The sequence below is a fragment of the Alosa pseudoharengus genome, unplaced genomic scaffold, assembly GCF_046254945.1.
Source record: "Alosa pseudoharengus isolate Yale_2024_CS ecotype anadromous, Long Island Sound unplaced genomic scaffold, YU_APseudo_1.1 YU_APseudo_1.1_scf_14, whole genome shotgun sequence".
Classification (NCBI taxonomy): domain Eukaryota; kingdom Metazoa; phylum Chordata; class Actinopteri; order Clupeiformes; family Clupeidae; genus Alosa; species Alosa pseudoharengus.
The window spans coordinates 7,616,631-7,640,139 of record NW_027468609.1 but is presented as its reverse complement, the minus strand read 5'-3'; the positions used below and the strand labels follow the sequence as shown (position 1 = coordinate 7,640,139).

Genomic DNA, 23,509 nt, shown 5'->3' with positions numbered 1-23,509 from the left:
TGGGTGGCGTGTTCCTTTAAGTCTAGATTTAAAACTGGCTACAGTTGGGGCCTTTTTGATGTCATCCGAAAGTTGGTTCCACAGCTGAGCCGCATAGCAGCTAAAAGCTGCTTCACCATGTTTAGTTCTAACTGTAGGTTTTACTAGCAGGTTTTTCACCTGGGACCTGAGAGGACGAGAAGGTGTGTACTGCTGAAGCATGTATGACAAGTATTTAGACAAGTATTTGACACCACTGTAGCCTGGTGTTACCATCCTACGTACTTCCGGCCAAAATTTGATTTCAGCCTCGCACGTAGTCTGGCCCAACAGACAGTATGCGGTTCGCGTACAACCAGCGAATCAGCGAACCAATCAGCGAACAGTTGAGTGATGACGCGGAACTTGCCTGCCGAGTTGTTTGTTGTAGTCCAGCGAAGCTTGTAGTTCAACATTATAGCAACAATGGCGACGGAGGAAGAGACGCTAGAAGCTATCCGCGAAGTTGTCTCAACTCTCGAGGGCATCACGCAATTAAAGCAGGAACAATAGGCTTGTCTTGTCAATTTTATAAATGGCAAGGACGTCGTAAAACTCTCCTTCCAACTGGCTTTGGAAAAAAAGTTTGATTTATCAGATGGTGATTACTAAACCTAAACGCACAAGTGTACTACATGCATCACTACTTTTCATGTTTTCAAATAAACGTTTGCTGCTCGTTATTCTCCCCCCTACTCTCAAATTACCTTTACAAAATCAATGCGGCCTACTTAAGGAATGGAATGTTAGCTACTAGCCTACCGAGCGGGGCTCAAGGCGAGGCTGTGTGTCTTGACTTGAGCTAGCCGGTTACCAAGCGGGGCTCAAGGAAAGGCTGCTGTGATTGTGCTTGACTGGGACTAGCGGTTACCGAGCTGGGCTCAAGGTAAACCACTCCGTGTTTGTGTTTGACAGAGGCCTGTGGCTGAGCTGGGCTCCAGGCGAGGCTACCGTGCTTGTGGACAGTAACGTTAGCCAGTCACGGAGCATGGCTCAAGGTGAGGCTGCGTTGTTTTATGCCGAACAACTGTTAGTTTAACTGAGCAAGCTCCAGGTTAAATAACACGTATGTCATCAGTACAATCCAACTTATCCAAGAGTGTAGTCTGAACAGCCCGTGTAGGACGAAGTAAAAGCTCCGTAGCTCCGACGAAGTCACCGGGCTGCGTAGAACAACAATCGTCTGATAAGCGGCGAGAAGAGATAAGAGGAAAACTGGCGTGTGACAAGAGCTGATATAATCTCGGTGACATGACGCTTTTGGTATACAACTCTCGGTCTGTGGCTGGTAGTGATGTTACGGTTGATACCGAGGCTCCGAAGCGTGTGTCGAGAACGTCAAGCCATTCCCAGCAAAGCCCCGTATCGAGGCTTGAGTTGTATTGGTAATTTGACGTCAGGCGTGACGTTCGAGGCCTCGTTTGGCTCCACTGCTTCGAGTTGTGGTTCACTTTAGGCAGGACGCTTTGACTATTAAGCAGAGTTCGTCTTGAACATCTCCCAGTCAACGTTGCTAAGGGCGTCCTGTAGCCTGGCTTCTGATTGGTCAGTCCAGCGCTTGACCTCCTTCGTCACTGGGGGGTCCGTCCGACTTCTCTGTTTGTACATAGGCAGTAGGAAAACAGCGGCATGATCTGATTTTCCGAAAGCTGGTAGAGACTTCGCTTTGTAACTGTTCTTGAACTGTGTGTAGCAGTGATCCAGTGTGTTGTCACCACGTGTAGGGAAGTGAATGTGTTGAATAAATTCAGGCATGGACCGGTTCAGATGTACTTGATTGAAATCACCGGCCACAATAAGCGCAGCTTCAGGGTGCGTGTGTTGTTGTCTATTTAACACTTCTTGCAATTCTGAAACCGCAGCATCTGTGTTGGCTTGTGGAGGAATGTAGACAGCGTTGAATATTACCGAAGTAAACTCACGGGGCAGGTAGAAGGGTCGACAGACGATCGCTAGATGTTCTAGATGAGGCGAGCAGGACTTTGAGAGAACGGTGACATTTCTAGGATCACACCACTTGCTGTTCGTCATGATGCAAACACCGCCACCTTTCGATTTTCCAGATTCCTCAGTCCTGTCAGAGCGAGCAGCAGAGAAAAACTCCACCGGAGTGATGGCACAGTCCGGTACAAGTTCAGTTAGCCATGTCTCAGTAAAGCATAGAATGTTACAGTCCCTGATGTCTCTTTGAAACTGTATCCTCGCTCTTAATTCATCCATCTTGTTCACAAGAGACTGGACATTGGCTAGGAGAATGCTAGGCAGTGGAGGCCTATGAGCTCTATTCCTCAATCTGTTACGGGCCCCGGCTCGTTTTCCTCTGTGTTTTTTCCTTCTGCGCCGAGATGCGTCTCCATGGTTCCCTGATGCATCTCGGAGAATCTCAGTCGGCCAGGTAGAATCGTCGATTAAAACATCCTGAAACAAAAAAGGCAATTCATTTCCGATGTTTCTGAGTGTAACGCCATCATACGTAATCAGTGCAGTGGAAAAGTGCAAAAAATTAGGGGTTAATAAAAGGTAAAAGAGTAAATATAAGCACAAATTAGGCGGAGCAACCAAAAAGGCGTCTGAACGCGGCAGCGCCATGTAGTATTTTTACAGTGTAGGCACCGCGCTACTAAATTTGTATTTATAATTATTCATATTCATATTTACCATTTATAATCCTACTACACAGCTATACATTTATATTTATGGTATCAGGAATCTCAGCCAATTCACTATTCCACCGCTGAGAATTCAGGATCCTGTCGCGCCATTATTTAGTGTAAGTTAAGCTTTACTGTGCTGAGTGTCTAGCACTCGTTAGAAAGGGGTTACACGTATGATTACTGTGAATGTATGTGTGTGTGTGTGAATATCTGTTTATGCACATGTGTGCATATGGAATGGGTCAACATGACCCCTGGAGGCAAACTGACGCAAAAAATTGGTCATCCTTAGCCCTACGGTTCTCAAGATGTTCACAGAAAACTCTGGTGTACGATCACTAAATGTAAACATAAATTAATTTATTGTATGGCCCCCCATGGACGAAAGTTAATGAAATTTAACTAGGTGGAGCTGTATGAAATAAGTGGTAATGGGATGGGTTGACATGGCCCATTAAGACCAACATACAAAAAAGGTATTCAGAGATATTCACAGAAAACTGTGTCCGGCCACCTACAGGCCAGTTGGTGTACAGTAACATAAATTAATTTATTGTATGGCCCCCTCATGAACGGAATTTCACGAAACTTGGCGTGCATTCAGACAGTGTCATAATGATCCTACACTTCTAATTTCGTGCAGTTTTGACCATGTTAGGTCACAGATACCTGCGATTACAACACCTCATTTTTACTTTTTTGTTTTTAACTAGGTGGTGCTATACATGAAATGAGTGGTTATGGAATGGGTTGACATGGCCCCTTAAGATCAACATACAAAAAAAAGGTGGTCCTCCTAAACCCTACGGTTCTCGAGATATTCACAGAAAACTGTGTCTGCCTAACCCTCCTTTCGGGGGTCCAGTCCAGCGGGGGGGCTACAGATCAAAACGATGGTTCCATGCTATCCATGTGGGGCTACATGCCCACCAAGTTTCGTGTACCCCGGTCTTTTAGTGTCACGAGAATCCTTGACGGAAAATTGGTCATGCGAAAAGCTTCGCTGCGCAGCGGTCATAATAAGCCCTGACTAGTCAGGCTGACAACAGGTGAAAGGATAAGTTAAGTGCCATAGAACTAGTTGTGTGTAAACTGTGGCGTCGCTAGCAAGCTAAGCAAGCTAGCCAGCTAACTAAGCTAACGAGTTCAGTTAACCCTTTAAATGGCACCGTGACTGAGTTCAGGCGTGAGCTGGTATGCTTAAGATTTGAAAATAGTAGAGGTTCGCTTGTCTCGGTTCGGGGCATGTGTGCATCGTATGTTTTGGACGGTTCATGTCATGTGTAATGTCATGCCCATATGTGACCCCAGACAGCTTTTTCCCTTTCGCGTGAAAGTGGAGGTGTGAAATGCTGTGGATTATGTGCAAGGGGGCAGGCGAATTCCCGGAAGTAGAAGAATCAATGGAGGCTGGAGGGACCACTTCTCTGCTAACCCCCATAGAAGCCCATTCATTTTAGGATTTTTTTGAAATACCATAACTTCATATAGCATATATCCTGTGCCAATCCTGTGTTATCTACATAAACAATAAAAGGCAAAACAAGACTCGACTACCTCGTACGTAGGGTTAGGTTCCCGTAAGAAGAATGTTTAGCATGTAGGGAAGCTAACGCACTGCACCATAGGGAGATAACCGTATTGTTTGGATAAGAAGCTCAGTCCAGCCATCACGGAAACTCATGAACAAAGCTATGTAGCCTACAATAGCATTGTATGTTAAGGTAAAGCATTGCATAGAGGCAAGTAAACCTAATGAAAAACGGCACTAACGATAATTATTTCAGAGGTTTTCGATGGATTGACCGTAGGTCAGAATAGTGGAAAGAGGATTAGCTTTAAGGCTATAACTTTTTTGTTTTGTTTTACCATAACTGGTTTTGAAGATGATGTGTGGTAGTTTCATCATTAACACGACTTGATATCACTTGTAAGGATGATATTAATAATAATAAATAAATGTTTAACTTTGATGACTTTGAAAGCGAAGGAAATGTGAGAATTTCTGTGTATCTATTATATGAGTTACAAGATTCAGTTAGATGGCTAACGTCACGAAGCTAAGTGCGAGTCTGCGCAGTACTGGGGGGACCAACTGAAAAATCGTTCAATTTGACTCAGTGCCCTCCCATTGAAAACGACGGCATCCATTTCTTTTACTGTCTATGATTATGCGTAGAAATGGCAGTGGAATAGACCTCTCCAGAATAAGTCCCGCCTCCGTAACTTCCGTATCCATCCAACTTCCGGGCGTCGAATGTCTATTGACCTCTCCAGAATAAGTCCCGCCTCCGTAACTTCCGTATCCATCCAACTTCCGGGCGTGGATTGTCTATGGGAAATAACATGGCGTTTCGAAATATCATACCGGTAAAACATCTGTAGGTAGCGAAGTTGAAAAAGCTGGTGGGCAGATTGGCCTACACACTTCTGCCATATAGTTTCCACTGGATTTTTTGATTGTCGGTGCCGTTTAAGTAGTATACTATAGACTATACTACTTAAACGGCACCGAAAATCAAAAAATCCAGTGGAAACTAGATGGCAGAAGTGTGTAGGCCAATCTGCCCAGCAGCTTTTTCTACTTTGTCACCTACAGAGTTTGACAGGTACGATCTTTCAAAACGCCATGTTATTTCCTATAGACAATCCACGCCCGGAAGTTGGATGGATACGGAAGTTAGGAGGCGGGATATATTCTGGAGAGGTCTATGGGAAATAACATGGCGTTTCGAAATATCATACCGGTAAAACATCTGTAGGTGGCAAAGTAGAAAAAAATGGTGGGCCGATTGGCCTACACACTTCTGCCATCTAGATTGTCGGTGCTGTTAAAGTAGAAATATATCAGTAAGAAGCACTAAGCTAACGCACGCTTCAGACGCCGCGACTCCCCCAGTCAAGGTTGCATAGCAACGGCAATGTTTCATAGTTTATCTTCACCGAAATGGAGTTCGTGACACCAGAGCCTGTCTACGGAGGTGGCACTAACCTGCGTGAAATCGTCATGTTTGATAGGTTGTTAATACATTCTGAAAACGTTACTATTCTGATCAATGTCATGCAAAATAAACCTATCGACTCAATACGATTCAGCCTCTGATTCCTAGTCTGCTTATCATTATCTGTTATTCGTGAAAAAAAATCTCATCTCGTCATGTCTTTAGTGTCTTTGTCGGCAATTTCTTTCTTTTTCAAAATATCTCAATAACAGCCAACAAACTCGCACAGTTAAACCAAAGTTAAGTCATGTTGAAAAGAGGCTGAACCTTGCAAACGATTTACATTTATAGACCACTGAAACCACGCATGAATCACACGTGAAAATGACCATCACGTTAGGTTGTGACTGGTTGGTTGTGAGCAAGATCTAACGCCCTCCTCCGCCCGAGTACATTGGAACTAGCTCCCGGTTAGCATTAATAATCGTTTACTACTTAAATGGCACCAACTATCAAAAAATCCAGTAGAAACTACATGGCAGAAGTGTGTAGGCCAATCGGCCCACCAGCTTTTTCTACTTTGTCACCTACAGAGTTTGACAGGTACGATCTTTCAAAACGCCATGTTATTTCCCATAGACATTTGACTACCGGAAGTTGGATGGATACGGAAGTTACGGAGGCGGGACTTATTCTGGAGAGGTCTATAACAAAGGCAGCCCAGAGTTTGAGGATGCACCAGCCTGTAGTTGGAGAAACACCAGTGGGTGAATAAACAAACAAGCAAATGCACAAATACATTGTAATTATGAAGTTCATGTTCCAACATCCTAGTAACCACCAAATCATGCCCCGGTTTTCTTTTAAAAATGCTTTTTCAAGGCTGTTTATTAGCAGATTTTGCAGTTTTATGCTTGTCTCCAACCCAGACTGGCCCTCTTTGAATGTTAAAAAAATATATTAAAGGATAAATTTAAAAATATGTTTTAATATGTTTGTCTTAAGGACAAATAAAATAATATCATACCATCAAAATTCCATATGTATATCACCATTTTAAACTATTTTTGGAATAAAATAAGTCTGTCTCCAGGTTTCCCTTCATTTCCACCACCCTCAACAAAATCCACCTTAATAGACCCACTTCAAATATTTTATTTATTTGGTAACCATGGAAATAATAGTTAAAAGGAAGTATTAGTTGAAGGTGAAACTTCAGGCACATGTGCTCTTCAGATCAAGAAAATAGATCAAGGTAACTCAAGCTTTTACATAGAGTATTTTCATTCAGCGTCATTTCCCCCTCGGCTGTAGTTCGGCTGAATTATGTACAACAAATATGAAAATAATGTATTTATGTTTATTATGAGTAAACAATATGCTAAGTCCAAAAGTAGCTAAGCCTGAGGGTGTGCTAATATTGCAGAAAAACTGCTAAAATGTAATTTCCACCTCCGTCATTTCCAACTCTGAGAAATTACAGGTAGCTTTGGACATGATATATGTGCCGTTTTTGTGCGATATTGCATGTTCTCATGACGTATTTGTGCTTTTGGACTGAGAACTTTATACATCACCATTCCAGTACACTCTATATTTATTTTTATTTGTCTATATTTATATTTAAGATGCTGAAATCGATGGCCCAGAAGTCACAGAATACAGAGACAGAACAAAAGCAGATCCAGTTAAATATCAACAGAAACTAGAAAAGGACAGAGAAAGATATCGCAGGAAAAAAGAAAAAGGGATAGTGAAACCAATTTCAGAGCTCTCCAGTAAGGAGAAGGAAAGAAAAAGAAAACAGTAGAAGGTCAATCAACAAAACCGGCGACGACAAATAGCCACTGCAAATGCTGTGTTGGCCACTACGCCACCAAACACACCCCCAGACACTCCGCCCGTAGTGGAAAGATCTACATCCAGGGGTAAGAAGAAAGTGAGGAGAGATAGATCAAAGCTTTTCAGAGATTTGTCTGGGGTTAATATAAAGCTGGCTGATGCCTTGAGAAAAGTCGAAAAATATAAGAAAAGGTTCGCTAGACTACAGAAAAAAATCAGTCATAATGACTCACCACGGAATAAAGTGGCAAGACAAATGGCGGAGGGACTAAAAAAACTAAGGAGGACTCTAACCTTTCAAAACACCATCATTGCTCAGTTGAGGGACAAATATAGGAAAGAAACCTCTGCCAAAAAACAGCAGATGATAGCCAAAATTGTGTCTTCTAAAATTCTCCAGAAGTACAGGCTAATGAAATTTGCACAGAGAGAATTGGGTATCTCAGCAAAGGTCTTGAAGATGACTGCAAAAGGGGCACAAAGTATGAGCGAGGTTTGCATAAACAAGATTAGTACTACCACTGAGGAGAAAATCATAAACTTCCTCTCACGGGATGAAAATTCAAGGGCCACAACAGGAAAAAAAGAAACGCTGACAAGCAATAAAAATAAAATGCAGAAGCGCTTCTTGAATGAATCTATGCAACGTCTTCATGAGAAGTTCCTAAAAGAATTTCCTGAGGAAAAGATTTCTTATTCACAGTTCTCCAAGAGGCGTCCCTTTTGGGTGGTTAGACCGAGAGTGCAGGACAGAGACACATGTCTCTGTAAAAGACATGCCAATACACAATTCATGGCAAATAAGTTGATGCAGTGTAAAGTGATTAACACAAACAACGTTGATGACCTCATGGTCACGCTCTGTTATGAGAATAGCACAAAAGAATGCATGTACCGTGATTGTGTTAATTGCAAAAACAAAGAGCTGCAAACAACCTCTTTTGATGGTGGTGAGAATGTTTGGTGACATGAGTGGAAGTCCATTACTGAGGAGAGAAAGAAAAGAACAAAAATGGGCCAAATGTAAAGTTTCAAGCGCATTTGACAGTCAAGACCAAAGCTTGTGACACACTGGAATCTTTACTGGACAAATTCTCATCTGTGCTGAAAAATAAATTTGGGAGACATGAATCACCAGTACACAGCAATCCGCCATTTCAAGGATAAGATGGGAAAGGGAGACTTAATTTTACATCTGGATTTCTCCGAGAACTATTTTTGCAAATACACGGGTTTCCCGTTTACCAACAAAACTAGATGCGCGCGCAGCCGAGAGGCAGAAGACGCTTGGTGGCCGTCCACAACGTTATAAACTTAACCTAAATAGTCGGCTGATGTAAGCTACAATCGGATTTTTTTGTATACCCCTGTTGTCTCAATGATAATAACATCTCATTTCAGACTATATTTCAAAGTTTGACGTTCATTTGGATTATTAATATAACATCGTATTTTGTCATTTTTGGCGAAGACATGCATTCCGTTAGGGATATTGAACATATTTAACATTCTCTAGCCATCGTGATTTCGAATTGGTGCAGTTTTCAGCACAAAAACTCATTTTATTCTTTTGCTCTTTTGCATTGCTCTATGCTGTTCTGTGGTGCTTTCTGCCTCTTGGTTGCGCACGCATGTTTTCGTGACGTTCCATAGAAATCCATGTATATGGGAATGAAATCCAGTCAGTGCAGTATGGTGACTCTCACCAGCAGGCCACATTGCACACGGTTGTGGCCTATACGACACAGGGAGTGACGTCCATATGTTCCCTGAGCGCCTCCATGAGGCATGATCCTGCAGCCATTTGGGCCCACACCAACAAAGTGTTGCAGTTTCTAAAAGAGCAAAACCCAGAACTGACAACTCTTCCAAACCATGTCTGAGTATAAATTGCTAAATATTTCATCACCCCAGAAATAGTTCTGTCCATCAGTATACATTCGTTGATAGTAGCCTATATCAGTGGATACTCTTGCTGCCATACCTGCACAGCCTGTTGCACAGATTAATTATGCATGACCTTCCAACGTTAATCAGTGTTAATCTCATAGTGAGGGATGCATTTGTCCATTGGCTCTCTCTGAAAAACATTGGAAACACATGGCTGCATAATTGCTCACTGTGCTGTTACAGCTGTTATCACACATTCTTTGTAACTCACAAAATACAGCAATGTGTCCTCTGTGTCAAGAGCCGGTCTGCACCAGCCCCACCGCCTTCTATTCGTGTTTGTCTGTCTGTAGCAGCAGGGTGGCTGGGGACCTGATAACCTGATGGGCCGTAGGATAAGAGGGCCTGGGCTCTGCAGTTTTTTCTGGACTCTTCTCTTTTCTTCCGTCGGCATTTTGTTTGGTTTTACACATACCCGAGACACACAATTTTTGGTTTTACTCCATTGCACTGACTTTTATATTTCACCTTAATAAACATACTGTATTATTCATATTTACGTGTAGAACTCCCTTATGGTTCTCATGACTTGAGCATGTGTGACATCTGGGACTAGCTTTGTCTATGTCTTACATACTTGGAACAGATTGTTAATGGTCACTTTCTCTTGCACAGAAAGGCATACAGACAGACTCACACAGACACACACACACTCAAATGAAGAAATCCGAGCTACATGGGATTAAATAAGCACATACTCCGGAAGCACTGCAGTCAGACCAATCAAGATTAGCCCCTGATCTCAGAGTGAGACGTCTTCTCCCATGCCAGCTCGAGCCTGAGCTAAGGGAACTCACGTAAGTAACAGCCAGGTGTTGTCACCTAACAAACATCTCCACAGTTTCAACAACACTGAACGCAATTATTTTATTGAAAATAGTAGATGCAACTTGCAAGTACCAACTAAAAGTACATGATATACTGTACATGTTTTCCATTTACATTTTTGTATTGTTACAATCAGATCAATGGGTTATGGTTAGTGTTAGTGCTAATGTGTGTGTGTGTGTGATCATCATGTACAAAGCTGTTTCAACATATTCTCAGTGTTCATTGTCACCAATGCAGCTATTACATATAACGTTTTTATAATATCTTACAAACTCATAAAAGTCTCTCTTAAACTCCATCATCCACCTCTGTGACAACTAAAGACATAGGGGTTGATAGCTCAGAGAAACTGCACACAGCCCAGATATGTGCCATGGGAATGGGCACATGGGCGTCTCTAAAACTGGCACAGTGCCCACACAGAGCTGCTGTGCCATGTCTGATGTTTCAGCCAAACGGGCACCAGGGAGCCGAGATGAAACCACACATAAATACCCACAGAGAAACGTTCAGCAATCTTCCCAAAAAAGTCTATATTTTTGAAGTGGGAGGAATAGCATTAACTGGCATAATTCCCAGCTGTCTTCCAGTCGCTTGTAAAGACATTGCAACAGAGAGTGATGACTGCTAAACGGCCGCAGTGCCACTGATGGAAAGCTGACACGACACCCACAAATCTGACAAAAGTGGCACAGTGAGATGATGTGTTGAATGCCTTGATTAGAGGCTCGTTTGTGCTCTCTCTCTCTCTATGTGTGTGTGTGAGCGTGTGTATCTATGAGAGAGAGCGCTCCTCTTCCATTGTGTGTGAGAGATTTGCTCTTACATTCCATTTTATCCATACCAACGGTACCTTGCTTCAGTAGACCTCCATGTCTCTCAGCCCTAGTGAGAATGAGTCACGTTTGTGTAGTTGGGACTCTTGCCTTTTACTGGCTGTGGACTGGCTGAGGTCAGAGGTTCAGTGACCGGTAGCGGAGGAGGAGAAAGGAGAAAAACAGTAGTGGGGTGGTGGTGGCTGCCAGTGGTTAAAGGTGGACGGTGCTGCTGGCAAATGCCACATTAGGAGGATAAAGGTAAGAGGCAGTGGCCTCAGGGATGAGGGCAGTGGCCTTGGGGAGAGTGGCCTCTGTCAAGTATTGTGATGTTGAAGATGTGCACTGTATGCGAGAAGGTGATGCTCTTCTCATTGACAGACAGGCACAGACATCCAATTGGTTGGACAGGAGTGTGAACATGTATACCCCGTTGTCTTGACAGTCAGTCACTCCAGTGGTGTTATGGTAATAAGAATGACTTATGCCAAAACATGTGACTACGCTATAGTCGATATGGTGAGAGAATGAGTTTGAGTGTGTGCTCAAAAGGTAAGGTGTGTCCATGTATGTGTGTGTGCATGTGTGCGTGTGTGTACAGTATGTGTTTGTGTGTGTGTGTGTGTAAACCGCACACACACACACACAGATGGAATAAATAAAAGATGCCCACAAAAGAGAAAAAACGGCCCAGTTTGGAGGAAACCGAAGAGCCAGGTGACAAGTTGAAAGAGAAGGAGACGAAGGCGAAAGGAAAGAGCAAGGCAGTTACCCACACCTCAGACGGGGAGACGGACAGGGGCACGAGCAAGAGCCACCCGGAGAAAAAGAAAAAGAAGGGTGAGAGTGACGAAAAGAAGAAAAAAGCAAAGAAAAAGAAAGAAGAAGAGGAGGATGAAGGGGAAGACGTAGAGCTCGAGGATGAGGAGAACAACAATGAGCCCAAACGAAAAGAAAAGAAAAAGGACAAAACTGTTGAGGAGGACGTTGGGAACGAGGGAGTGAGAGAGGAGAAAAAGAAAAAGAAGAAAAGCGCCGGCGCAGGGAAGAAAGAAAGGGAGAAAATGGGCTCAAAAAAGAAGGGGAAGAAGGGATCAGACAGCGATGAGGACAAAAAGGGAAAGGGAAAGAACAAAGCGAAGCTCTCAGATTATTATGAGACCTACCACAACCAACTTCTCAACTATGAGTCGGAGTCCTCAGATGACTATGAAGATGAGTATTACCGCAAGAAAGGTAAGGAGATGAAGTACAACATGGTGCAGCTGATGCTCCAATGATGTCTGAAAGTGTGTAAGAGTGGCATTGAATTTGTGATTACAGAAACAATCAAAAATCAGTTTTACCTTACTGAGAAAAAATATCCCTTTTTGAAGAACTTGCCACCCTAGGAAATCATATTCAAAAGTCTGGACACTGCTTAACGCATGCTGATTTTGATTGGCTCATGACCTCTGGGTGGCTACGAATGGCTGAGAATAGCAAGCCTCCCCCTCAACTTGCTGTTAAAATGCTTAAATTATATGAAACAGAGTAGACTGAACTGCAGTTGCAATCAGAAGTGGTTATCTGGAGGGTTAGTATTCTCATTACTCTGAACGGTATCAGTATTTTAGGCTTGATGTGAGCTGTAGATCAGCTTCACCAAGAGTTGCAGCCATTTTAGAAACCATTAATTTCAGCCACAAACGCCTTAAATGATTGATTTAGGGGGCTTAGGGAAAATCCTTCCAGGAAAAAAACAATAGCACAGCCATTTGTTAGAATTTTTTTCCATGTTATTGAGGCTCTTCAACACAGGATAGAACCGTAGTAGAAGATTCATTTCACTTAATTACTTCTGGGATTTGATCCAATTGGACAAACCTTATTTAGTGGTCTGCTGTGCCAAAGTTGGGAAGACTGGTCAAGTTCCATATGACAATAAGTGTGTAGATGTGAGATGCCAAATTTGTGAGGAACAGTGATATGCTTAGATTTAGCTAATCGTCTCCAACTTCAGGCCACTTAGTGTAATCTTAAGTGGAGGGGGTGTAGTTAAAATGAATTCACTATACTTACTGTAAGTGAATGGAATCCCATAGTGAATTGCACTTTACTAAGGAGGCACTTCTACAGAGGGGAAACCCAACCACCACTAAAGCACACATGAGAGGGGTCTATTTACCATTCTGTGGGCATACAATTGTCAACCTTCAAAAGAAGACATCTGTCATTCAGTGATGTAGCTGAATGTCTCTGTCCATCTCAGTTGATAGTTTTAGGGTGCAGGATGTTAGCAAACTAGTGGGAGCCAGTAAGTTCTAGTTGCTTGCTTCAGTAAAATGTTAGCTGCTTTACACTGGATGTTTTGCAAAGATTCTCTAACTCCTTGATTAAATCTATTTAGTTTAAGCACTATTCCTCCTTGATAACATCTTACTCACAAGAGGGTACTTGATTCAATGTTTTCACATTTCTGTGCATCTTTCAGTTTACCAGGCAGCTGAAACCGCTTATTCATGCTCTCTGATTGGCTCTGACTAGTCTTTCTCTCTGTGCCTAGTTTATGAGGTAGTGACAGTAACAGGTGACGTGAAAGGAGGAGGGACTGATGCTAACGTGTTTGTCACCCTCTTTGGAGAATACGGTGTCACTCCCAAAGTTCACCTGGCCAACAAGTAAGTTTGTTTTACACACTATCCATCCATACAAGTCCTTCTGTTGTCGCCAATGAGTCCACTGGACCTCTATTCATTGATTCATGTAATAGTGTCAATGAGTATGTTCTTTTGGTATTTGGATGATGTACTAGTGGTTAATCATTAATTGGCAAACAACTACTTCAATTAATAAATTGTTAAATGACCCAAAGGTGCAATATGGCTTTGACAAACATTCTTCTAGATCAACATAAATATTCACAATCCTTTAGAATATAAGGGTAGGCATACATTATCTTTTCATGGTGTCTGTAGAAATGTATCCTATTTTCATATGATAAATAAATACATATTCCAAACTTGTGATACAGCTCCAGTAATTGGTGATTCCAGTGAAATGAGCTCATATATAAGTGATAATGTATAGAACGCCGGTCATTATTGGGAAAATAAGTCCCAACAGGGCGAACCAGACCCCAACACGCCAGCAGGGGTCTTGCTTCGCCCTGAAGGAACTTATTTTCCCAGTAATGACTGGCGTTTTATACATTATCCCACTTATTATACGGCTACTTGCCAAAGCGAAAAAAAAACTCCTCCTGACACTCTAGGACAAAAACAAAATAGGAAAAAACCCATGAACATGCACTCAAACAGAGATTGATATATCATAAACAAATGCCTAATGTGTTGGCAAATTTCTCACATTGGGGTTATCCTGATTAAGTCGGTCTGCCGAAACGTTGGTTAACTTAATAGTTTAAAGAGAAAGGAGTGTATGGCTACTCTTCATTAGTTTAGTCTAACGGGATTCAAGCATTTTTTATCAGGCAGGTCTCCTTTTATAAATATCACACAAATGGAGGCTCATTAAGAAAGAAACAAAGAAGGTTCATTAAGAACGAGATGTAATGTGATACTTCTTCCTAAGGCCTTGCATAACCACAATATTCTCCAGCCAACAATGGCCGTCGCCATGACACCTCAGTATTCAGAAATCCGGTTTTCTATTTCCGGCGGAAGCGGCGCGTTGATTTTAATGTGGCGGTAGACAGTGCTTGACGTATCCTAAGCCGTGTAAAAGCAAACTTTTATATTTGTCTGTCAGTCATATTATATCAAATATCCATATTGAGTGCAGAACATTTCGAAATAAATATAAGTTGAAGCATATTCTAGTTAGCCTTCTGAGACTGCACTAAGTTATAATGTAAACAGAATGGATGGAAGATGAAAACCGGACGGATTTCCGGTTTCATGAATAAGGTGGATAAAAGAGGAAAATATGATTCTACTGAGATTATGACGGATGATGAATATCTAGTAGTTAGGCATCGAAAGCACCATAAATTCAGTACGCAGGTGGCCGTATATAGCCTATTTATGCTTCTATAACTGCATTGTTGTACTCCTCCACAACTAGTTTTTCATCCCTGTGTCTTATGGAGGCGATAAGAGAGAGAAGTGTCAATCAAGAACCATGAAAATTTATGAGACATCCTCACACGCACTCCATCCTGTCCAAAGAGGCCGGGGAGAATTCATCCCGCAGAATAAGAGTGAGACATGTATTAGTTATACTGAAATTTAATACAGACTGTTTGGAACAAATTGATGCATTGGAGAGATACTTGAAAGCTGATGAATACCAGAGAGCGCACACACGCACACACACTCTACTGATTGTCTCTGGAACGAATACTCTGGCATAACAATTGTTGCCATAGTGATGTTAATCTTTGATTAATACCTCCCTCCCCTTGCCATCTCCTCTCCAGCACTGAAAAGAGGTGCCCCACTAAAGTATTACACACAAACACACACACATAAGCATGTATGAATGTACATGAATGTACATTTACATACCAACACACAGACTCTCTCTCTCTTACACACACAAACACACACACACACACACAAACATGCAGAAACACTATCCCATACACTTTCACACACAGACACATACACAAATCCTGCATGTCTCTCTGTCTTCTGAGTATGATACTGTATGCAAGGACAGCCACATTTAATCATGGCACTGCTTACATAGGCATAGATGTTTGAACACACACACACGCACACACACACACATAACAGGAGAACTGAATGTTAATTCAAAACATGCCATAAAATGTGACGAACAAAACATCAAGCGTACCATAAAAATGCTGGGCTACATTCTTCCATACAGTGGAATGCTGGACATCCACTCGGTAGTAAGGATCAAATGTCACATGACATGATTAGCCACCAACAAAGGGGCGTTATGTGATGTTATATGCCATATGATACCTTACACACAGACACATTCACGGTCATATAATGGAATCAATTACAATGATGAGGTAAACCATTATGATTCTATTGGACCACAGCCAAGTAGACTACACCAGTGGTTTTCAAAGTGGGGGCTGGGGCCCCCTGGGGGGCCGCGAGGGGGTGCCAGGGGGGCCTCAGCAAGTTGGAAGGAAAAGTAAAAGCAACAAAAAAATACATTTGAAAATGTTTAAATATACCTATTACTATGAGGGTTGTTATACAATGGCATTATAATAATTTGTTGCATATCTGAACATTATATTTTCCATGATAATGACTGGGAATAATAGTAGCGTGATAGCTCTCATATAGCAGAAAACCCCAAATGCTATTTTTACACACTGTATGCTCCATCGCGAAGTGCTTGTAGCTAAAATAATCATTAGGATTAGCTTAATGTATTTTTACATTTGCCGTAGCCTGGGTGTTCCCATGCTGCCTTGCGCGCGATTGGCGCTAGCCAGGCTAGTAGTATTGTCGATGTGTTTAATAACACATCAAGGGGGTCCTTAGCCAGAACCTAGTGGTATTTGGGGGGCCTTGTGGAAAAGTTTGGGAACCCCTGGACTACACCACCATCCAGGGCCAACCCGAGGCATAAGGGCCCCCAATCGAGCTTTTTTTTTACATATTAATTAACTTAAAAAGTGACATAAATGAATGAATGAATGAATGAATGAATGAACTAGATGTACCGCATAGCGGTACAAAATATGACCGCCGCTCAGTCCTGTACATCCATTCCGCGAAAATAAATCATATTAATGAATTTGTCTCCATCTTCTACTCCATCCCCCACTCTTGAAACTTTTGTGTATGCTTGTTTGGCACACAAAGTAGCCTACTGGCACTGCAAAGGTGAAGATTTGTTTCTGGGCCAAAACATTTGTAGCATTGTTATAAAACCTTTAAAATCTCTAAACAATCACAAGTAGGGCAGTTCATCACAGTCCTTCCATTGCAACTAGACTGATGAAAGGTACACCTGTAGGCTACATTATATTTGGGAAAAGCAGAAGGTAGCAGCATAATGTAATTTATTTATTATTAAACAAAACAATCCCTGTCAGTTCCATGCAGTTTTCAACAGCTATCAAGAAGAGAGGTCATGTCACGGATTTTTGTGAATGTTTCTTCGTCTGTCCAGTCTTTCTTCGTCTGTCGAATGTTTAGTCATCTAGTTCATATGATATTCAGCTTTATTGTCAATGCACAAATGAAATACCAGTAGTCTAAAACAAAATGCCGTTTTACCCAGTGGAGCAAATAACTGACATGTCCAAAAGGGCCTTCATGAAATGCGTTGCGAGACTGTTCATACACATTTTAACGGGCAAAGTTGAAGAGCTACTGTCCGTTATTGTTTGTGCAAATAATATGCTGATTCATGTTCCCTTGCATTTTGCAACTATGAGGTCCATGATTAGTCTGGCTTTCGCCAGACCAAGCTCAATCTTTTGACGCAATCTTTTGATTTTCACCCAGCCTAGTCCATGCTAGGCGCCCGATAGAAATATTGTTTAATTTTGCGATTGAGATATCCACGCACTGGCGCCCCCCCTGCGACGTGTTCGCCCCCCGGGTTCAGAGCTATTGTAAATGCAAAAATGCATAGAGGGAGTTATGACAAAACCGTGACTGTTAACAAACTATAAGCTATATAAGGTAGGCCCTATGCTAGGTCTATTACACAACACAAATTGTCACTAGGCTATGCTGGCGACCCAAATAAAATCTCCTTTGGAACCAATGGCTTACACCTTACAGTATCAAGCTGCCACCTCTTGGCGAAAAGTTATGCATATCAGTAGTAATACATTTCAAGTAGCTGTGTGAATCACCGAAAGGGCGAATGAAGTGGACACTTCTAAATGGAACCCAACCCACTGTACAGTAGCTCAAGGTCTGTGGCTAAAGCAGCCATAATGAAAGCGTTATCATTGTTTGGATACTTCACACACACATGTTTTTTAATCGCATAGACTACAACTACCAAGCTGGAATCAAAGCACATCGACTCCCCTCTCACACCCTAAACACGCACTTCGAACAAACAAAAAGCGCCTCAGTCTCACGATATAGCCATAGGCAAAACTGTATCTGACCGGTGTAGCGTTGGTACTAAATCATTCATCGCAAAGAATGATTTTTGTAGCACGTGCAACAAATATGTGTAGGTACAGCCCTGCCCTGAATACATCTCAACGTGCGCTCTAAAACATCTGGTTTAAATGGAGATGTAGATCATCACGGGTGCGTTAATAAATCTACATTGCAGCGAGTTGACACAAATTATTCACTTTGACGAATTTATGTAGTGTCAGTTACTTTACTTTGAGCCATGCTCTTCCTTAAAAATAGAGGATTGAAGTAGCCTATATGGGTGTTTGGGAATGAACGTTGACTGCTTTTTGAGACTTCGAGCAGAAATGTCCCAGCCCGGTGTTTAGGATGCATCATAGACAGGTTATCTTTCAGGCCTATATATTTTCCATTAAAAAACCATCACGTAGCGAACGTATTGTGGCTAACTCACTTAGCTCCTGTTAGTAGCCTAGGTTATGGTCATAAGCAAATGAGATGACAGTCGAAAGATACAATTAGTAACATTATCAATTTGCTTGGTAGCCTATAAACGCATTTATGGTTTTTTACAAATACATCAATAATCAAATTGGCCTCCATCACTCAACCATGCTAATGGTAACATTGTTTTACCTACGTTCTGCTATTGATAGGATTAACGTAGCCTACCTGCAGTAAAAAACAAGCATGTCCGATAAACATTCTCAGATTTATTTCGGCTTCAAGAGGAAATGGGAATTACATGTCATGCAGAAATCATCCTACCCTTAGACGTTCTCTGCGGTAAACTACTGTAGGCCTACTGTCTTGTCCTTGTAGGAAGCATTTCCAACAAAATTACGTCTCACTGCAACGATGCGCCATCTAGTGGACAAACGACTACGGGACGCCAATACTGGAAATGAAGCCAAATTATTATGATGAATATTTGGTTTTCCTTTAATCCTACTGAATTTGTAATTATGTATCGGCCGTTCTAATTGCCGATACTGATGGTATACATGCCTGTGTGTGTGTGTACGTGTGTATATGTGTGCACCACCATCTACAGGCCAATGAGTGTACAGTACAGTCACTAAATGTACACATAACTTCATTTTTTAGACCCCCCCATGGATGAAATTCTACGAAACTTGGCATACCCCCAGAGAATGTCAGGTCAGGTCAGGTATTGGCGATAAGTAGTCGTTTGTCCACTAGATGGCGCATCGTTGCAGTGAGACGTAATTTTGTTGGAAGTTAATCTAAAGTGGGTTGGAAAGACACTACGCTTCCTACAAGGACAAGACTGTAGGATACAGTAGTTTACCGCAGAGAACGTCTAAGGGTAGGATGATTTCTGCATGACATGTAATTCCCATTTCCTCTTGAAGCCGATATAATTCTGAGAATGTTTATCGGACATGCTTGTTTTTTACTGCAGGTAGGCTACGTTAATCCTATCAATAGCAGAACGTAGGTAAAATAATGTTACCGTTAGCATGGTTGAGTGATGGAGGCCAATTTGATTATTGATGTATTTGTAGAAAACCATAAATGCGTTTATAGGCTACCAAGCAAATCGATAACAGCACTAATTGTATCTTTCGACCATTCGACCATTCGACCATCTTTCGATCTTATGACCATAACCTAGGCTACTAACAGGAGCTAAGTGAGTTAGCCACAACACGTTCGCTACGTGATGGTTTTTTAATGGAAAATATATAGGCTACCTGAAAGATAACCTGTCTATGATGCACCCTAAACACCGGGCTGGGACATATATGCTCAAGGTCTCAAAAAGCATCTGAGTCAACGTTCATTCCCAAACACCCATAGGCTACTTCAATCCTCTATGTTCAAAGGTGATTCAAGGAAGAGCATGGCTCAAAGTAAAGTAGGCTAACTGAAACTACATAAATTCGTCAAAGTGAATAATTTGTGTCAACTCGCCGCAATTTATTAACGCACCCGTGATGATCTACATCTCCATTTAAACCAGATGTTTTAGAGCGCACGTTGAGATGTATTCAGGGCAGGGCTGTACCTAATATTTGTTGCACGTGCTACAAAAATCATTCTTTGCGATGGATGATTTAGTACCAACGTTACACCGGTCAGATACAGTTTTGCCTATGGCTATTCCGTGAGACTGAGGCGCTTTTTGTTTGTTCGAAGTGCGTGTTTAGGGTGTGAGAGGGTAGTCGATGTGCTTTTAATCCAGCTTGGTAGTTGTAGTCTATGCGATTAAAAAACACGTGTGTGTGAAGTATCCAAACAATGATAACGCTTTCATTATGGCTGCTTTAGCCACAGACCTTGAGCTACTGTACAGTGGGTTGGGTTCCATTTAGAAGTGTCCACTTCATGGCCCCGGCCATGGCGCAACTGGCTGGGGCACCTGCACCGTACGCCGGCGACCCGGGTTCGATTCCCGCCCCGTGGTCCTTTCCGGATCCCACCCCGACTCTCTCTCCCATTCACTTCCTGTCATTCTCCACTATCCTATCCGCAATAAAGGCATAAAAAAGCCCAAAAATATACTTAAAAAAAAAAAAGTGTCCACTTCATTCGCCCTTTCCGTGATTCACAGCTACGTGAAATGTATTACTACTGATATGCAAAACTATTAACTTTTCGCCAAGAGGTGGCAGCTTGATACAAGGTGTAAGCCATTGGTTCCAAAGAAGAGCTTTTATTTGGGTCGCCAGCATAGCCTAGTGACAATTTGTGTTGTGTAATAGGCCTAGCATAGGGCCTACCTTATATAGCTTGTTAACAGTCACGGTTTTGTCATAACTCCCTCTATGCATTTTTGCATTTAGAATAGCTCTAAAACCGGGGGGCGAACACATCGCAGGGGGGGCGCCAGTGCGTGGATATCTCAATCGCAAAATTAAACAATATTTCTATCGGGGGCCTACTAGGCTGGGTGAAAATCAAAAGATTGCGTCAAAAGATTGAGCTTAACCATGGACCTCATGGTTGCAAAATGCAAGGGAACATGAATCAGCATATTATTTGCACAAACAATAACGGACAGTAGCTCTTCAACTTTGCCCGTTAAAATGTGTATGAACAGTCTCGCTATGTGGTACATCTAGTTTATTACTATTTTATAATGTGACATAGCAAGTCTGATATGCAAAATAAACTCATTCAGCTCAATCAACTATGCACTTATGCAATGTTATTTTGTTTTTTCAGGAACACTGAATGGAATTTGATAGGCAACTTGCTGAATTGCATTAAATTCCAAAGTTTGTTTGTTGGTCAAGTTTTTTGTTTTGAAAATGTGCCAGAATGTTTGTTTGAAACTGTGAATACATGAACAAGATAAGACATATACATGTATCTGCATAATGTATTTGAGTTTATGTTTTGAAAAAGGAAATTTAAGGATTCAAATTACTTTTTGCATTTTGGTTGTGAAGATGCCTTTGTGTTGGATCGATCTAGAGCCAGAAAAAGCTGCACTATTTGGTAGTACAGCATGAAATTGCACACACACATAAAAACAGAAAAGCCACACACATGCATGTGCACACATGCGTGGACAAACACAATAAAATATGCATACAAATAGATAGATGACTTGGCTGGGAGTTGATATTGACTAATGATGATGTGACACCATGTCTTAATTTAGAACCAAACATGAGAACAGACAGAATATCTGGCTCAGTCTCTAATGTGGGTTTTGTTTCTTCCCTGCAGAAATGCGTTGGCATTCGATAGAAATAAAACCAATGTATTTCGAATAAAGACACACAATGTGGGGACTATACAGAAGCTAAGGTACTCTCTCTCTCTAACACACATACACACACACACACATACAGTATGTGGATGTGGATGCCTGGACAAGGCCAAACACAAAAACATCACTAGTGCTTGAAAAACATGTATATGTACAGTAGACAATACAATTTCATTAATGTATGTACAGTACCCTCCAGAATTATTGGCACCTCTGCTAAAGTTGATTAAAAAATGGTATAAAAAATATTCTGTTGGTGTTTTATTGTAATCTCACAATGAAAAAAATTACGAAAAATCCAACCTTGAAGGGAAGCACATTTTTTTGAGAAAAAGGAAAATCTCATAAAAAAATTAATATTTTTAATGAAAACACGCTGCTCACAATTATTGGCACCCCTGAAAAATCTTATATACAAAACCGGAAGCATTTTCCTGTTTAATTTCAATTTATTTAAGTTAATCAGAGTGTCTGTAAACTTTCAGAAGTAGTTCATGACTTTCTTTTTCACTATGGTATGAAAATAAAGTCACACAGAGGCTAAATCCTGTAGTCATTTTTCAACATCGGAAAGACAAGAGAATACACTACATTTAAATAACAAGAAAGTGTGTTGACATTCGTAAGTCAGAGAATGTCTATGAAAACTAGGTACTTTGTTGAAGGTTCTAATCATCTGGAAATGTGACAAACATGCTTGGACAAAGACCCATAGTTATCTTGCCCCCACGTACAGTATGGAAGATGGTAAGATAGGCAAACAATTCCATAGGAACCACTGTTGGAGAGTTACAGACTTAGGGTACGTTCAGACTAAGCGTCTTTTTATGACAAAAGAAGTTATGCAAAAACAAAACAAACAACCTTCGAGGCATTCATGTCTCCAGGCATTTGGCGCCGTTAAAGTTAACGTCCATTATTGTAGAAACATGGCGTGATGTGTGATGTAGGGCTCATGACTCGGACTCGAGTACTACAACACTGGATTATAATGTAAAACGGACGCTGGCAGCTGCGAAAAAGACGCTTAGTCTGAACGTACCCAAAGGTATCATCTTGGGGTCACCAAGTCCCCCAAAAAATCTTCAAAAGTGACCTCACTGCTAATAGATTATTAATAGGGCATGTCAAGTAAAAGCCTGTCCAGTCATTTAATTACCAATGAAAACGGCAGAAGTTACTGAATGGTACAGTGACTTTGTCTGGAAGTATGGTCTATTGTCAGATGAAATGAAAATTGCGCTCTTTGGCTAGAAACACGTTAGGTGTGTTTGGCATACATAGAAGAATGACTATACTGAAAAGAACCCCATGCCTAATTGGGTGGCTGTTTCTATTCCACAAGGTCGTGGGAACCTAATTAAGGTACATGGTATCATGAACACCAAGAAAAACCTGAACATTTTCAAAGGAAATCTGTCAATCTCTGCTAAGACACTAAAAGTTAGTCATGACTGGATCATTCATCAGGTTAATAAACCAAAACAAATGTCCAGAGCAAAACAAATATGGTTTGCTGAACACAAAATCAAGCTTCAGACATTGCCATATCAGTCCCCTGATCTAAACTCCATAGAAAAACAGTGGGGTGAGTCAAAGAGGAGAATGCACAAGTGTGGACCTAGGAATCTGGACGATCTAGGGAGATTTTGTGAAGACGAACGGTCTT

The 23,509-nt window shown here is 41.5% G+C and overlaps 1 protein-coding gene across 1 annotated transcript in view; it reads left to right on the top strand.

Annotated features, from left to right (window-relative positions):
- The first annotated feature begins 11,717 nt into the window (after nucleotides 1-11,717).
- LOC143122793 (lipoxygenase homology domain-containing protein 1-like) overlaps nucleotides 11,718-23,509 on the top strand; it is a 75,267-nt gene continuing 63,475 nt past the window's right edge. The window contains exons 1-3 of the mRNA XM_076283677.1: nucleotides 11,718-12,288; nucleotides 13,598-13,712; nucleotides 21,798-21,878. Of these exons, the coding sequence (XP_076139792.1) occupies nucleotides 11,718-12,288; nucleotides 13,598-13,712; nucleotides 21,798-21,878 (767 nt within the window). The remainder of the gene's footprint in view (nucleotides 12,289-13,597; nucleotides 13,713-21,797; nucleotides 21,879-23,509) is intronic.